Source organism: Gymnoscopelus microlampas (genome assembly GCF_963454915.1).
Source record: "Gymnoscopelus microlampas genome assembly, chromosome: 19".
Classification (NCBI taxonomy): domain Eukaryota; kingdom Metazoa; phylum Chordata; class Actinopteri; order Myctophiformes; family Myctophidae; genus Gymnoscopelus; species Gymnoscopelus microlampas.
The window spans coordinates 26723375-26742073 of NC_139956.1; the positions used below are offsets into that span (position 1 = coordinate 26723375).

The following is an 18699-nucleotide window of genomic DNA, read 5'->3' on the forward strand; positions in this document are numbered from 1 at the left end:
TATTATTTTTCAATGTGTGGATTCACCCACAGCTGGATAAAAAGTAGTACCTCGTGCCAAGGACCCCCAAATTGATGTATTTGACCAGGGACCCCCATCTGAAAATGTTTTTTGCCAGGGACCCCCAGAAGAGAAGATTTATGTAAACAACATTTATGTAAACAAAAAAAAACAAAAAAACAAAGATTTGTTGCGGCATCGATCAATGGAGTAGCTAACATAGTATACTTTATGTTTTTATTCATCTGTATCACAATGAAAACATTTTTTTCAAGGTTTTAAATAAAAAATACCATGACATTTTCATCAATATAAATTGTTTAAAATATTAATGTCCTCACTGGCCCACAGGTTAAGAACCACTGCTGTAGTATTAATACCAGTAAGACTCCCTAATCGGGAGATAAGCGACCGTAGGTCACATGTATACAGAAGAGGGCTGTAACGGCGATTGGTTCCTAGTTGTGTGGGCAATGTATAGTTTTGTTTGGTGGTCTAAGAAATGTGGTGGCAGGCATGTTGATGACATGAGTGTAGACATACTGTGTAGTGTGTAGCAATTTGCGTGTTTTTAGGGGCAAAACTGTAGGAGTAGTGGGCAAAAATGTGTTGTGAAAAGCGGCCTGAAGGTGGCGCTAGAAGAGGGCCATGTGAGAAATTAGGGGTGGGGTGTCCGCGTTGCCTTGGCGGACGAATAGGTACCGGCCGCGGCTCTCCCGGACGCTCCTAGCCCGAGTTACGGCATTTTATGTGAGCTGCAGTGGCAGGGGGTCCTCCACTGGGGGCGCCACCACTTTTGCATCCGTTCTGGAGCACCAGGAGTGGGTGGTCCCCGGGAATGCCCCGTGAGCAGCCCCGTTGGGGTGGTCATTTGGTAATTTGTCCACATGTGCTCATTTTTTACACTTGGGGGTCCCCGAGGCAGCTGGGGGTCCCTGGAGCTCCGGGGGTCCTTGGAGGGTGTAGTTTGGCAGGTAAGGAGTGTGTGTGCAAAATCTGGCATGGATCGGGGCAACGGGTGCGGAGATATGAGCAGGGCAAAAGTGTGACGGGACGTGTGTGACGGAGTGACGGGACGTGTGTGACGGAGGGACGGGACGTGTGTGACGGAGGGACGCACGGACACCTGGAGCAGGTTTCTATAGTAAATGCGACCTACGGTCGCAATTAGTAGTTGGTTGTACATGTTCCAACCTGCTGGCAGCTAGCTATAGCAAAGGATTTCACTCTGGCAGATTGGTCCGGCAGATTGCTTGGAGCATCAGTGGAGTTTACCGCACAAATTCATTTTCAGATGTACTGGAAGATGTCACTGTAAACAATGCTACTCGTAATGGCATTTGTACCTTGGGGCTATGGTTGCCACCTGGCCCTGGACAGTCCTGGAATTTTATTGTCTGACCAGTGAAATAATTATTGTACAGTTATGTACAGGTACATAAGTGCTGCTTATCCACTTGAACCCTAGCATCCCTATTCTGGACATAATAGGCTCTGCAAACAATCTGCAAAAATATGCAAACATTTGGAGGAAGTTGTAGATCTACAAGCTCACAACTGAGCTTCTATATTGGAACAACGAAGAATATAACAATCTTACCATCAAATATGGCCTACAGTATACAGCCCTAAATGTATATTTGCTCTTTTTGTATGATTACCACTATTTATTAATATTTAGTCATCCATGGGCTAATTCACAAAGTCGGCTAACTCACTCAGCTGTACTTCGCTAGTATAAAATACAATAAATAAATATGGAACATGGACTCAAATAACATTAGCTGTTCTGAGTTTTAGTCTGACTTGCTTAGTTTGTCAGCTTTGTACTGTATGTGTCCAGGACTACTACAGGACTGAAGTGGCAACCCTAGTTAGAGGTACAGATATGAACCCCTACCATCATCCTTTACATCTGGACCTACAGATGTAAGAATACTGTAATCTATTCTACCTGCTACCACTGAAACTCACTTCCGCTTTCTTTTTATATAAATTCTCCCTTCTCCTCTCAGGTGAAACTATGCGACTTTGGCTTCGCCCGCATCATCGGCGAGAAGTCCTTCCGCCGCTCGGTGGTGGGCACGCCGGCCTACCTGGCGCCCGAGGTCATCAGCAGCAACGGGTACAACCGCTCACTGGACATGTGGTCCGTGGGCGTCATCATGTACGTCAGCCTCAGCGGCACCTTCCCCTTCAACGAGGACGAGGACATCGGACAGCAGATCACCAACGCTTCCTTCATGTACCCCCGACAGCCCTGGTCTACCATCTCACTGGGAGGTACTGTAGGGATGTGCTGGCTATGGTTCGGGCATGTCGTCATATAGGAGGGAAATGCCAAACATTGTTCAAATTTGATCTATCTTTCTGTGTCCTGGTTAGGTTTCTTTCTGTGTGGGTGATGGTTGGTGGGGATGGGGGTTCTCAGTTGCACATACATGATGCATTCATGTAGAGCTATTATGTATGATTGCACTTTTCTGTTTGTTGATTTATTTATTTATTTTCAACCATTCATTAAAGGTGGTGTAAGCAAAATATTAAGTTAAAGCAAAATGTCACTTTGGTAGAGGTTATAAACGGAACGCTCGTCCCAAAAACACACTGCCCCATTTTTTTCGCGGTCCGAGGCCGCCGGTTTAGACCCGGGGCAGGGTGTTTTAGGACGACGGCTATCGATTCAGGGGTGGAGCTAGGCTAACGCACCGGAACACACTCAAAAAACAGCAGACTCAGCAAAAATGTTGACAAGACAAGACGATTTTGCTGGGGAGAGTCTTGTTTTTTTCCGTTTTTTTGCTGAGTCTGTTGTTTTTTGAGTGTGTTCCGGTTTAGGAGTAACATTCATCAAGCTCTGGACTTAGTAAAAAAAAAATTCACCATTGTGTCACTACCGAAACGAAAGTTTGTCACTACCGAAACGAAAGTTAAATCCGAAAAAATCACTAAGTGTGGAGGCCAAAATCGTCCCCCCAAAAACCTGTTAGGAGTACGTTTAGGAGTAACATTCATCGAGCTCTCGACTTAGTAAAACATTTTTTTCCACCATTGTGTCACTACCGAAACGAAAGTTTGTCACTACCGAAACGAAAGTTAAATCCGAAAAAATCACTAAGTGTGGAGGCCAAAATCGTCCCCCCAAAAACCTGTTGGGAGTACGTTTAGAAGTAACATTCATCGAGCTCTGGACTTAGTAAAACATTTTTTTCACCATTGTGTCACTACCGAAACGAAAGTTTGTCACTACCGAAACGAAAGTTAAATCCGAAAAAATCACTAAGTGTGGAGGCCAAAATCGTCCCCTCAAAAACCTGTTAGGAGTACGTTTAGGAGTAACATTCATCGAGCTCTCGACTTAGTACATTTTTTTTTCCACCATTGTGTCACTACCGAAACGAAAGTTTGTCACTACCGAAACGAAAGTTAAATCCGAAAAAATCACTAAGTGTGGAGGCCAAAATCGTCCCCCCAAAAACCTGTTAGGAGTACGTTTAGAAGTAACATTCATCGAGCTCTGGACTTAGTAAAACATTTTTTTCACCATTGTGTCACTACCGAAACGAAAGTTTGTCACTACCGAAACGAAAGTTAAATCCGAAAAAATCACTAAGTGTGGAGGCCAAAATCGTCCCCCAAAAACCTGTTAGGAGTACGTTTAGGAGTAACATTCATCGAGCTCTGGACTTAGTAATTTTTTTTTTTCACCATTGTGTCACTACCGAAAGGAAAGTTTGTCACTACCGAAACGAAAGTTAAATCCGAAAAAATCACTAAGTGTGGAGGCCAAAATCGTCACCCCAAAAACCTGTTAGGAGTACGTTTAGGAGTAACATTCATCGAGCTCTGGACTTAGTAAAAAAATGTTTTCACCATTGTGTCACTACCGAAACGAAAGTTTAAACGAAAGTTAAATACGAAAAAATCACTAAGTGTGGATGCCAAAATCGTCCCCCCAAAAATCTGTTAGGAGTACGTTTCAGGCAATTTAGAGTTGATTGGTAGTACTTTGTAGTGACTTTTTTTGGTCCTTAACATTCATCGAGCTCTGGACTTAGTACATTTATTTTTTCACCATTGTGTCACTACCGAAACGAAAGTTTAAACGAAAGTTAAATCCGAAAAAATCACTAAGTGTGGAGGCCAAATTCGTCCCCCCAAAAACCTGTTAGGAGTAGGTTTAGGAGTAACATTCATCGAGCTCTGGACTTAGTAAAAAAACATTTCACCATTGTGTCACTACCGAAACGAAAGTTTGTCAATACCGAAACTAAAGTTAAATCCGAAAAAATCACTAAGTGTGGAGGCCAAAATCGTCCCCCCAAAAACCTGTGAGGAGTACGTTTAGGAGTAACATTCATCGAGCTCTGGACTTAGTAAATTTATTTTTTCACCATTGTGTCACTACCGAAACGAAAGTTTGTCACTACCGAAACGAAAGTTAAATCCGAAAAAATCACTAAGTGTGGAGGCCAAAATCGTCCCCCCAAAAACCTGTTAGGAGTACGTTTAGGAGTAACATTCATTGAGCTCTGGACTTAGTAAAAAAAAAATTTCACCATTGTGTCACTACCGAAACTAAATTTTGTCACTACCGAAACGAAAGTTAAATCCGAAAAAATCACTAAGTGTGGAGGCCAAAATTACGTACTCCTAACAGGTTTTTGGGGGAACATTTTTTTTTCCGTTTCGGTAGTGACACCATTGTGTCACTACCGAAACGGAAAAAAAATGACTAAGTCCAGAGCTCGATCAGTGTTAGGGACCCAAAAAAAAGTCACTACCAATCAACTTTAAATTGACTGAAACGTACTCCTAACAGGTTTTTGGGGGAACATTTTTTTTTCCGTTTCGGTAGTGACACCATTGTGTCACTACCGAAACGGAAAAAAAATTACTAAGTCCAGAGCTCGATGAATGTTAGGGACCAAAAAAAAATGAAAAAAAATGCTGGTGACGAAAAAATGCTGTTGACGAAAAATGACGAAAAATGCTGGTGACGAAAAAAATGCTGGTGACGAAAAATGACGAAAAATGCTGGTGACGAAAAAAATGCTGGTGACGAAAAATGACGAAAAATGCTGGTGACGAAAAAATGCTGGTGACGAAAAATGACGAAAAATGCTGGTGACAAAAAAATGCTGGTGACGAAAAATGACGAACAATGCTGGTGACGAAAATATACTGGTGACGAAAAATGACGAAAAATGCTGGTGACAAAAAAATGCTAGTGACGAAAAAATGCTGGTGACGAAAAAATGCTGGTGACGAAAAATGACGAAAAATGCTGGTCACGAAAAAATGCTGGTGATGAAAAATGACGAAAAATGCTGGTGACGAAAAAATGCTGGTGACGAAATATGCTGGTGACGAAAAATGACGAAAAATGCTGGTGACGAAAAAATGCTGGTGACGAAAAAATGCTGGTGACGAAAAATGACGAAAAATGCTGGTGACGAAAAAATGCTGGTGACGAAAAAATGCTGGTGACAACATTTTTTTTCGTTTCGGTAGTGACACCATTGTGTCACTACCGAAACGGAAAAAAAATTACTAAGTCCAGAGCTCGATGAATGTTAGGGACCAAAAAAAAAGTCACTACCACGAAAAAATGCTGGTGACGAAAAAATGCTGGTGACGAAAAATGACGAAAAATGCTGGCGACGAAAAAATGCTGGTAACAATTTTTTTTTTCGTTTCGGTAGTGACACCATTGTGTCACTACCGAAACGGAAAAAAAATACTAAGTCCAGAGCTCGATGAATGTTAGGGACCAAAAAAAAATGAAAAAAAATGCTGGTGACGGAAAAATGCTGGTGACGAAAAATGACGAAAAATGCTGGTGACGAAAAAATGCTGGTGACGAAAAATGACGAAAAATGCTGGTGACGAAAAAATGCTGGTGACGAAAAATGACGAAAAATGCTGGTGACGAAAAAATGCTGTTGACGAAAAATGACGAAAAATGCTGGTGACGAAAAAAAAGCTGGTGACGAAAAATGACGAAAAATGCTGGTGACGAAAAAATGCTAGTGACGAAAAAATGACGAAAAATGCTGGTGATGAAAAAATGCTGGTGACGAAAAATGACGAAAAATGCTGGTGACGAAAAAATGCTGTTGACGAAAAATGACAAACAATGCTGGTGACGAAAAAATGCTGGTGACAAAAAATGACGAAAAAAGGTGGTGACAAAAAAATGCTAGTGACGAAAAAATGCTGGTGACGAAAAATGACGAAAAATGCTGGTGACGAAAAAATGGTGGTGACGAAAAATGACGAACAATGCTGGTGACGAAAAAATGCTGGTGACGAAAAATGACGAAAAATGCTGGTGACAAAAAAATGCTAGTGACGAAAAAATGCTGGTGACGAAAAAATGCTGGTGACGAAAAATGCTGGTGACGAAAAAATGCTGGTGACGAAAAAATGCTGGTGACGAAAAATGACGAAAAATGCTGGTGACGAAAAAATGCTGGTGACGAAAAATGACGAAAAATGCTGGTGACGAAAAAATGCTGTTGACGAAAAATGACGAAAAATGCTGGTGACGAAAAAAAAGCTGGTGACGAAAAATGACGAAAAATGCTGGTGACGAAAAAATGCTAGTGACGAAAAAATGACGAAAAATGCTGGTGATGAAAAAATGCTGGTGACGAAAAATGACGAAAAATGCTGGTGACGAAAAAATGCTGTTGACGAAAAATGACAAACAATGCTGGTGACGAAAAAATGCTGGTGACGAAAAATGACGAAAAAAGGTGGTGACAAAAAAATGCTAGTGACGAAAAAATGCTGGTGACGAAAAAATGCTGGTGACGAAAAATGACGAAAAATGCTGGTCACGAAAAAATGCTGGTGACGAACAATGCTGGTGACGAACAAATGCTGGTGACGAACAAATGCTGGTGACGAAAAATGACGAAAAATGCTGGTGACGAAAAAATGCTGGTGACGAAAAATGACGAAAAATGCTGGTGACGAAAAAATGGTGGTGACGAAAAAATGCTGGTGACGAAAAACGACGAAAAATGCTGGTGACGAAAAAATGGTGGTGACGAAAAAATGCTGGTGACAATTTTTTTTCTTCGTTTCGGTAGTGACACCATTGTGTCACTACCGAAACGGGAAAAAAATTACTAAGTCCAGAGCTCGATGAATGTTAGGGACCAAAAAAAAAGTCACTACCAATCAACTTTAAATTGCCTGAAAAATGACGAAAAATGCTGGTGACGAAAAAATGCTGGTGACGAAAAATGACGAAAAATACTGGTGACTAAAAAATGCTGGTGACGAAAAAATGCTGGTGACAAAATGTTTTTTCGTTTCGGTAGTGACACCATTGTGTCACTACCGAAACGGAAAAAAAATTACTAAGTCCAGAGCTCGATGAATGTTAGGGACCAAAAAAAAAGTCACTACCACGAAAAAATGCTGGTGACGAAAAAATGCTGGTGACGAAAAATGACGAAAAATGCTGGTGACGAAAAAATGCTGGTGACGAAAAAATGCTGGTGACAAATTTTTTTTTCGTTTCGGTAGTGACACCATTGTGTCACTACCGAAACGGGAAAAAATTACTAAGTCCAGAGCTCGATGAATGTTAGGGACCAAAAAAAAATGAAAAAAAATGCTGCTGACGAAAAAATGCTGTTGACGAAAAATGACGAAAAATGCTGGTGACGAAAAAAATGCTGGTGACGAAAAATGACGAAAAATGCTGGTGACGAAAAAAATGCTGGTGACGAAAAATGCTGGTGACGAAAAAATGCTGGTGACGAAAAATGACGAAAAATGCTGGTGACAAAGAAATGCTGGTGACGAAAAATGACGAACAATGCTGGTGACGAACAAATGCTGGTGACGAAAAATGACGAAAAATGCTGGTGACAAAAAAATGCTAGTGACGAAAAAATGCTGGTGACGAAAAAATGCTGGTGACGAAAAATGACGAAAAAAGCTGGTCACGAAAAAATGCTGGTGACGAAAAATGACGAAAAATGCTGGTGACGAAAAAATGCTGGTGACGAAATATGCTGGTGACGAAAAATGACGAAAAATGCTGGTGACGAAAAAATGCTGGTGACGAAAAAATGCTGGTGACGAAAAATGACGAAAAATGCTGGTGACGAAAAAATGCTGGTGACGAAAAAATGCTGGTGACAATTTTTTTTTTCGTTTCGGTAGTGACACCATTGTGTCACTACCGAAACGGAAAAAAAATTACTAAGTCCAGAGCTCGATGAATGTTAGGGACCAAAAAAAAAGTCACTACCACGAAAAAATGCTGGTGACGAAAAAATGCTAGTGACGAAAAAATGCTGGTGACGAAAAAATGCTGGTGACGAAAAATGACGAAAAATGCTGGTCACGAAAAAATGCTGGTGACGAAAAATGACGAAAAATGCTGGTGACAAAAAAATGCTAGTGACGAAAAAATGCTGGTGACGAAAAAATGCTGGTGACGAAAAATGACGAAAAATGCTGGTCACGAAAAAATGCTGGTGACGAAAAATGACGAAAAATGCTGGTGACGAAAAAATGCTGGTGACGAAATATGCTGGTGACGAAAAATGACGAAAAATGCTGGTGACGAAAAAATGCTGGTGACGAAAAAATGCTGGTGACGAAAAATGACGAAAAATGCTGGTGACGAAAAAATGCTGGTGACGAAAAAATGCTGGTGACAAATTTTTTTTTCGTTTCGGTAGTGACACCATTGTGTCACTACCGAAACGGAAAAAAAATTACTAAGTCCAGAGCTCGATGAATGTTAGGGACCAAAAAAAAAGTCACTACCACGAAAAAATGCTGGTGACGAAAAATGACGAAAAATGCTGGCGACGAAAAAATGCTGGTGACAATTTTTTTTTTCGTTTCGGTAGTGACACCATTGTGTCACTACCGAAACGGAAAAAAATTACTAAGTCCAGATGAATGTTAGGGACCAAAAAAAAATGAAAAAAAATGCTGGTGACGAAAAATGACGAAAAATGCTAGTGACGAAAAAATGCTGGTGACGAAAAAATGCTGGTGACGAAAAATGACGAAAAAATGCTGGTGACGAAAAATGCTGGTGACGAAAAAATGCTGTTGACGAAAAATGACGAAAAATGCTGGTGACGAAAAAAAAGCTGGTGACGAAAAATGACGAAAAATGCTGGTGACGAAAAAAATGCTGGTGACGAAAAATGACGAACAATGCTGGTGACGAAAAAATGCTGGTGACGAAAAATGACGAAAAAAGGTGGTGACAAAAAAATGCTAGTGACGAAAAAATGCTGGTGACGAAAAAATGCTGGTGACGAAAAATGACGAAAAATGCTGGTCACGAAAAAATGCTGGTGACGAAAAATGCTGGTGACGAAAAAATGCTGGTGACGAAAAATGCTGGTGACGAAAAATGACGAAAAATGCTGGTGACGAAAAAATGCTGGTGACGAAAAAATGCTGGTGACGAAAAATGACGAAAAATGCTGGTGACGAAAAAATGCTGGTGACGAAAAAATGCTGGTGACAATTTTTTTTTTCGTTTCGGTAGTGACACCATTGTGTCACTACCGAAACGGAAAAAAAATTACTAAGTCCAGAGCTCGATGAATGTTAGGGACCAAAAAAAAAGTCACTACCAATCAACTTTAAATTGCCCGAAACGTACTCCTAACAGGTTTTTGGGGGAACATTTTTTTTTCCGTTTCGGTAGTGACACCATTGTGTCACTACGAAAACGGAAAAAAAATTACTAAGTCCAGAGCTCGATGAATGTTAGGGACCAAAAAAAAAGTCACTACCACGAAAAAATGCTGGTGACGAAAAAATGCTGGTGACGAAAAATGACGAAAAATGCTGGTGACGAAAAAATGCTGGTGACGAAAAAATGCTGGTGACAATTTCTTTTTTTCGTTTCGGTAGTGACACCATTGTGTCACTACCGAAACGGAAAAAAATTACTAAGTCCAGAGCTCGATCAATGTTAGGGACCAAAAAAAAAGTCACTACCAATCAACTTTAAATTGCCTGAAACGTACTCCTAACAGGTTTTTGGGGGAACCATTTTTTTTTCGTTTCGGTAGTGACACCATTGTGTCACTATCGAAACGGAAAAAAATGCTGGTGACGAAAAATGACGAAAAATGCTGGTGACGAAAAAATGCTGGTGACGAAAAATGCTGGTGACGAAAAAATGCTGGTGACGAAAAATGACGAAAAATGCTGGTGACGACAAAATGCTGGTGACGAAAAAATGCTGGTGACGAAAAAATGCTGGTGACGAAAAATGACGAAAAATGCTGGTGACGAAAAAATGCTGGTGACGAAAAATGACGAAAAATGCTGGTGACGAAAAAATGCTGTTGATGAAAAATGACGAAAAATGCTGGTGACGAAAAAATGCTGGTGACGAAAAATGACGAAAAATGCTGGTGACGAAAAAATGCTGTTGACGAAAAATGACGAAAAATGCTGGTGACGAAAAAATGCTGTTGACGAAAAATGACGAACAATGCTGGTGACGAAAAAATGCTGGTGACGAAAAATTACGAAAAATGCTGGTGACAAAAAAATGCTAGTGACGAAAAAATGCTGGTGACGAAAAAATGCTGGTGACGAAAAAATGCTGGTGACGAAAAATGACGAAAAATGCTGGTCACGAAAAAATGCTGGTGACGAAAAATGACGAAAAATGCTGGTGACGAAAAAATGCTGGTGACAATTTTTTTTTGCGTTTCGGTAGTGACACCATTGTGTCACTACCGAAACGGAAAAAAAATTACTAAGTCCAGAGCTCGATGAATGTTAGGGACCAAAAAAAAAGTCACTACCAATCAACTTTAAACTGCCCGAAACGTACTCCTAACAGGTTTTTGGGGGAACATTTTTTTTTCCGTTTCGGGAGTGACACCATTGTGTCACTACCGAAACGGAAAAAAAATTACTAAGTCCAGAGCTCGATGAATGTTAGGGACCAAAAAAAAAGTCACTACCACGAAAAAATGCTGGTGACGAAGAAATGCTGGTGACGAAAAATGACGAAAAATGCTGGTGACGAAAAAATGCTGGTGACGAAAAAATGCTGGTGACAATTTTTTTTTTGTTTCGGTAGTGACACCATTGTGTCACTACCGAAACGGAAAAAAAATACTAAGTCCAGAGCTCGATGAATGTTAGGGACCAAAAAAAAATGAAAAAAATGCTGGTGACGAAAAAATGCTGGTGACGAAAAATGACGAAAAATGCTGGTGACGAAAAAATGGTGGTGACGAAAAATGACGAACAATGCTGGTGACGAAAAAATGCTGGTGACGAAAAATGCTGGTGACAAAAAAATGCTAGTGACGAAAAAATGCTGGTGACGAAAAAATGCTGGTGACGAAAAATGACGAAAAATGCTGGTCACGAAAAAATGCTGGTGACGAAAAATGACGAAAAATGCTGGTGACGAAAAAATGCTGGTGACGAAAAATGCTGGTGACGAAAAATGACGAAAAATGCTGGTGACGAAAAAATGCTGGTGACGAAAAAATGCTGGTGACGAAAAATGACGAAAAATGCTGGTGACTAAAAAATGCTGGTGACGAAAAAATGCTGGTGACAAAATGTTTTTTCGTTTCGGTAGTGACACCATTGTGTCACTACCGAAACGGAAAAAAAATTACTAAGTCCAGAGCTCGATGAATGTTAGGGACCAAAAAAAAAGTCACTACCACGAAAAAATGCTGGTGACGAAGAAATGCTGGTGACGAAAAATGACGAAAAATGCTGGTGACGAAAAAATTCTGGTGATGAAAAAATAATGGTGACAAATTTTTTTTTCGTTTCGGTAGTGACACCATTGTGTCACTACCGAAACGGAAAAAAATTACTAAGTCCAGAGCTCGATGAATGTTAGGGACCAAAAAAAAATGAAAAAAAATGCTGGTGACGAAAAAATGCTGTTGACGAAAGATGACGAAAAATGCTGGTGACGAAAAAAATGCTGGTGACGAAAAATGACGAAAAATGCTGGTGACGAAAAAAATGCTGGTGACGAAAAATGACGAAAAATGCTGGTGACGAAAAAATGCTGGTGACGAAAAATGACGAAAAATGCTGGTGACAAAAAAATGCTGGTGACGAAAAATGACGAACAATGCTGGTGACGAAAAAATGCTGGTGACGAAAAATGACGAAAAATGCTGGTGACAAAAAAATGCTAGTGACGAAAAAATGCTGGTGACGAAAAAATGCTGGTGACGAAAAATGACGAAAAATGCTGGTCACGAAAAAATGCTGGTGACGAAAAATGACGAAAAATGCTGGTGACGAAAAATGACGAAAAATGCTGGTGACGAAAAAATGCTGGTGACGAAAAATGCTGGTGACGAAAAATGACGAAAAATGCTGGTGACGAAAAAATGCTGGTGACGAAAAAATGCTGGTGACGAAAAATGACGAAAAATGCTGGTGACGAAAAAATGCTGGTGACGAAAAAATGCTGGTGACAATTTTTTTTTTCGTTTCGGTAGTGACACCATTGTGTCACTACCGAAACGGAAAAAAAAATACTAAGTCCAGAGCTCGATGAATGTTAGGGACCAAAAAAAAAGTCATTACCACGAAAAAATGCTGGTGACGAAAAAATGCTGGTGACGAAAAATGACGAAAAATGCTGGTGACGAAAAAATGCTGGTGACAATTTTTTTTTTCGTTTCGGTAGTGACACCATTGTGTCACTACCGAAACGGAAAAAAATTACTAAGTCCAGAGCTCGATGAATGTTAGGGACCAAAAAAAAATGAAAAAAAATGCTGGTGACGAAAAAATGCTGGTGACGAAAAATGACGAAAAATGCTGGTGACGAAAAAATGCTGGTGACGAAAAAAATGCTGGTGACGAAAAATGACGAAAAATGCTGGTGACGAAAAAATGCTGGTGACGAAAAATTACGAAAAATGCTGGTGACGAAAAAATGCTGTTGACAAAATGACGAAAAATGCTGGTGACGAAAAATGACGAACAATGCTGGTGACGAAAAAATGCTGGTGACGAAAAATGACGAAAAAAGGTGGTGACAAAAAAATGCTAGTGACGAAAAAATGCTGGTGACGAAAAAATGCTGGTGACGAAAAATGACGAAAAATGCTGGTCACGAAAAAATGCTGGTGACGAAAAATGCTGGTGACGAAAAAATGCTGGTGACGAAAAATGCTGGTGACGAAAAATGACGAAAAATGCTGGTGACGAAAAAATGCTGGTGACGAAAAAATGCTGGTGACAAAAAAAAAAATTGTTTCGGTAGTGACACCATTGTCAAAAAATTTTTTTGACACCATTGTGTCACTACCGAAACGGAAAAAAAATTACTAAGTCCAGAGCTCGATGAATGTTAGGGACCAAAAAAAAAGTCACTACCACGAAAAAATGCTGGTGACGAAAAAATGCTGGTGACGAAAAATGACGAAAAATGCTGGTGACGAAAAAATGCTGGTGACAACATTTTTTTTCGTTTCGGTAGTGACACCATTGTGTCACTACCGAAACGGAAAAAAATTACTAAGTCCAGAGCCCGATGAATGTTAGGGACCAAAAAAAAATGAAAAAAAGATGCTGGTGACGAAAAAATGCTGGTGACGAAAAATGACGAAAAATGCTGGTGACGAAAAAATGCTGGTGACGAAAAAATGCTGGTGACGAAAAATAACGAAAAATGCTGGTGACGAAAAAATGCTGGTGACGAAAGATGACGAAAAATGCTGTTGACGAAAAAATGCTGTTGACGAAAAATGACGAAAAATGCTGGTGACGAAAAAAAAGCTGGTGACGAAAAATGACGAAAAATGCTAGTGACGAAAAAAATGCTGGTGACGAAAAATGACGAACAATGCTGGTGACGAAAAAATGCTGGTGACGAAAAATGACGAAAAAAGGTGGTGACAAAAAAATGCTAGTGACGAAAAAATGCTGGTGACGAAAAAATGCTGGTGACGAAAAATGACGAAAAATGCTGGTCACGAAAAAATGCTGGTGACGAAAAATGCTGGTGACGAAAAAATGCTGGTGACGAAAAATGCTGGTGACGAAAAATGACGAAAAATGCTGGTGACGAAAAAATGCTGGTGACGAAAAAATGCTGGTGACAAAAAAAAAAATCGTTTCGGTAGTGACACCATTGTGTCACTACCGAAACGGAAAAAAAATTACTAAGTCCAGAGCTCGATGAATGTTAGGGACCAAAAAAAAAGTCACTACCACGAAAAAATGCTGGTGACGAAAAAATGCTGGTGACGAAAAATGACGAAAAATGCTGGTGACGAAAAAATGCTGGTGACAAATTTTTTTTTCGTTTCGGTAGTGACACCATTGTGTCACTACCGAAACGGAAAAAAATTACTAAGTCCAGAGCCCGATGAATGTTAGGGACCAAAAAAAAATGAAAAAAAGATGCTGGTGACGAAAAAATGCTGGTGACGAAAAATGACGAAAAATGCTGGTGACGAAAAAATGCTGGTGACGAAAAAATGCTGGTGACGAAAAATAACGAAAAATGCTGGTGACGAAAAAATGCTGGTGACGAAAAATGACGAAAAATTCTGGTGACAAAAAAATGCTGTTGACGAAAAATGACGAAAAATGCTGGTGATGAAAAAAAAGCTGGTGACGAAAAATGACGAAAAATGCTGGTGACGAAAAAAATGCTGGTGACGAAAAAAATGCTGGTGACGAAAAATGACGAACAATGCTGGTGACGAAAAAATGCTGGTGACGAAAAAATGCTGGTGACGAAAAATGACGAAAAATGCTGGTCACGAAAAAATGCTGGTGACGAAAAATGCTGGTGACGAAAAAATGCTGGTGACGAAAAATGCTGGTGACGAAAAATTACGAAAAATGCTGGTGACGAAAAAATGCTGGTGACGAAAAATGACGAAAAATGCTGGTGACGAAAAAATGCTGGTGACGAAAAAATGCTGGTGACAAAATGTTTTTTAGTTTCGGTAGTGACACCATTGTGTCACTACCGAAACGGAAAAAAAATTACTAAGTCCAGAGCCCGATGAATGTTAGGGACCAAAAAAAAATGAAAAAAAGATGCTGGTGACGAAAAAATGCTGGTGACGAAAAATGACGAAAAATGCTGGTGACGAAAAAATGCTGGTGACGAAAAAATGCTGGTGACGAAAAATAACGAAAAATGCTGGTGACGAAAAAATGCTGGTGACGAAAAATGACGAAAAATGCTGGTGACAAAAAAATGCTGTTGACGAAAAATGACGAAAAATGCTGGTGATGAAAAAAAAGCTGGTGACGAAAAATGACGAAAAATGCTGGTGACGAAAAAAATGCTGGTGACGAAAAAAATGCTGGTGACGAAAAATGACGAACAATGCTGGTGACGAAAAAATGCTGGTGACGAAAAAATGCTGGTGACGAAAAATGACGAAAAATGCTGGTCACGAAAAAATGCTGGTGACGAAAAATGCTGGTGACGAAAAAATGCTGGTGACGAAAAATGCTGGTGACGAAAAATTACGAAAAATGCTGGTGACGAAAAAATGCTGGTGACGAAAAATGACGAAAAATGCTGGTGACGAAAAAATGCTGGTGACGAAAAAATGCTGGTGACAAAATGTTTTTTAGTTTCGGTAGTGACACCATTGTGTCACTACCGAAACGGAAAAAAAATTACTAAGTCCAGAGCTCGATGAATGTTAGGGACCAAAAAAAAAGTCACTACCAATCAACTTTAAATTGCCCGAAACGTACTCCTAACAGGTTTTTGGGGGAACATTTTTTTTTCCGTTTCGGGAGTGACACCATTGTGTCACTACCGAAACGGAAAAAAAATTACTAAGTCCAGAGCTCGATGAATGTTAGGGACCAAAAAAAAGTCACTACCAATCAACTTTAAATTGCCCGAAACGTACTCCTAACAGGTTTTTGGGGGAACAATTTTTTTTCGTTTCGGTAGTGACACCATTGTGTCACTACCGAAACGGAAAAAAAAATACTAAGTCCATAGATCGATCAATGTTAGGGACCAAAAAAAAAGTCACTACCAATCAACTTTAAATTGCCTGAAACGTACTCCTAACAGGTTTTTGGGGGAACAATTGTTTTTTCGTTTCGGTAGTGACACCATTGTGTCACTACCAAAACGGAAAAAAAATGACTAAGTCCAGAGCTCGATCAATGTTAGGGACCAAAAAAAAAGTCACTACCAATCAACTTTAAATTGCCCGAAACGTACTCCTAACAGGTTTTTGGGGGAACCATTTTTTTTTCGTTTCGGTAGTGACACCATTGTGTCACTACCGAAACGGAAAAAAAATTACTAAGTCCAGAGCTCGATCAATGTTAGGGACCAAAAAAAAAGTCACTACCAATCAACTTTAAATTGCCCGAAACGTACTCCTAACAGGTTTTTGGGGGAACAATTTTTTTTTCGTTTCGGTAGTGACACCATTGTGTCACTACCGAAACGGAAAAAAAATTACTAAGTCCAGAGCTCGATGAATGTTAGGGACCAAAAAAAGTCACTACCAATCAACTTTAAATTGCCTGAAACGTACTCCTAACAGGTTTTTGGGGGAACAATTTTTTTTCGTTTCGGTAGTGACACCATTGTGTCACTACCGAAACGGAAATGCTGGTGACGAAAAATGACGAAAAATGCTGGTGACGAAAAAATGCTGGTGACGAAAAATGCTGGTGACGAAAAAATGCTGGTGACGAAAAATGACGAAAAATGCTGTTGACGAAAAAATGCTGGTGACGAAAAAATGCTGGTGACGAAAAATGCTGGTGACGAAAAAATGCTGGTGACGAAAAATGACGAAAAATGCTGGTGACGAAAAAATGCTGTTGACGAAAAATGACGAAAAATGCTGGTGACCAAAAAAATGCTGGTGACGAAAAATGACGAAAAATGCTGACGAAAAAAATGCTGGTGACGAAAAATGCTGGTGACGAAAAAATGCTGGTGACGAAAAATGCTGGTGACGAAAAAATGCTGGTGACGAAAAAATGCTGGTGACGAAAAATGACGAAAAATGCTGGTCACGAAAAAATGCTGGTGACGAAAAATGCTGGTGACGAAAAATGACGAAAAATGCTGGTGACGAAAAAATGCTGGTGACGAAAAATGACGAAAAATGCTGGTGACGAAAAAATGCTGGTGACGAAAAATGACGAAAAATGCTGGTGACGAAAAAATGCTGTTGACGAAAAATGACGAAAAATGCTGGTGACCAAAAAAATGCTGGTGACGAAAAATGACGAAAAATGCTGACGAAAAAAATGCTGGTGACGAAAAATGACGAAAAATGCTGGTGACGAAAAAATGGTGGTGACGAAAAAATGCTGGTGACGAAAAACGACGAAAAATGCTGGTGACGAAAAAATGGTGGTGACGAAAAAATGTTGGTGACAATTTTTTTTCTTCGTTTCGGTAGTGACACCATTGTGTCACTACCGAAACGGGAAAAAAATTACTAAGTCCAGAGCTCGATGAATGTTAGGGACCAAAAAAAAAGTCACTACCAATCAACTTTAAATTGCCTGAAAAATGACGAAAAATGCTGGTGACGAAAAAATGCTGGTGACGAAAAATGACGAAAAATACTGGTGACTAAAAAATGCTGGTGACGAAAAAATGCTGGTGACAAAATGTTTTTTCGTTTCGGTAGTGACACCATTGTGTCACTACCGAAACGGAAAAAAAATTACTAAGTCCAGAGCTCGATGAATGTTAGGGACCAAAAAAAAGTCACTACCAATCAACTTTAAATTGCTGGTGAACGAAAAACCAGCAATTTTTTCGTTCAGCAATAGTGACACAATGGTGACACCATTGTGTCACTACCGAAACGGAAAAAAAATTAATAAGTCCAGAGCTCGATGAATGTTAGGGACAAAAAAAAAAAGTCACTACCAATCAACTTTAAATTGCCTGAAACGTACTCCTAACAGGTTTTTGGGGGAACATTTTTTTTCCCGTTTCGGTAGTGACACCATTGTGTCACTACCGAAACGGAAAAAAAATTACGAAGTCCAGAGCTCGATGAATGTTAGGAACCAAAAAAAAAATCACTACCAATCAACTTTAAATTGCCTGAAACGTACTCCTAACAGGTTTTTGGGGGAACATTTTTTTTTTCGTTTCGGTAGTGACACCATTGTGTCACTACCGAAACGGAAAAAAAATTACTAAGTCCAGAGCTCGATGAATGTTAGGGACCAAAAAAAAAGTCACTACCAATCAACTTTAAATTGCCCGAAACGTACTCCTAACAAGTTTTTGGGGGAACATTTTTTTGTCCGTTTCGGGAGTGACACCATTGTGTCACTACCGAAACGGAAAAAAAATTACTAAGTCCAGAGCTCGATGAATGTTAGGGACCAAAAAAAAAGTCACTACCACGAAAAAATGCTGGTGACGAAGAAATGCTGGTGACGAAAAATGACGAAAAATGCTGGTGACGAAAAAATGCTGGTGACGAAAAAATGCTGGTGACAATTTTTTTTTTCGTTTCGGTAGTGACACCATTGTGTCACTACCGAAACGGAAAAAAATTACTAAGTCCAGAGCTCGATGAATGTTAGGGACAAAAAAAAAATGAAAAAAAATGCTGGTGACGAAAAAATGCTGGTGACGAAAAATGACGAAAAATGCTGGTGACGAAAAAATGCTGGTGACGAAAAATGACGAACAATGCTGGTGAC

At 39.7% G+C, this 18699-nt stretch overlaps 1 protein-coding gene across 1 annotated transcript in view; it reads left to right on the forward strand.

The window, feature by feature from the left end:
* Window positions 1-18699, forward strand: part of prkd4 (protein kinase D4) — a 48104-nt gene that overhangs the window by 20632 nt on the left and 8773 nt on the right. Inside the window, exon 17 of the mRNA XM_084043385.1 lies at window positions 2016-2283. Coding sequence (XP_083899511.1) covers window positions 2016-2283 — 268 coding nt within the window. The remainder of the gene's footprint in view (window positions 1-2015; window positions 2284-18699) is intronic.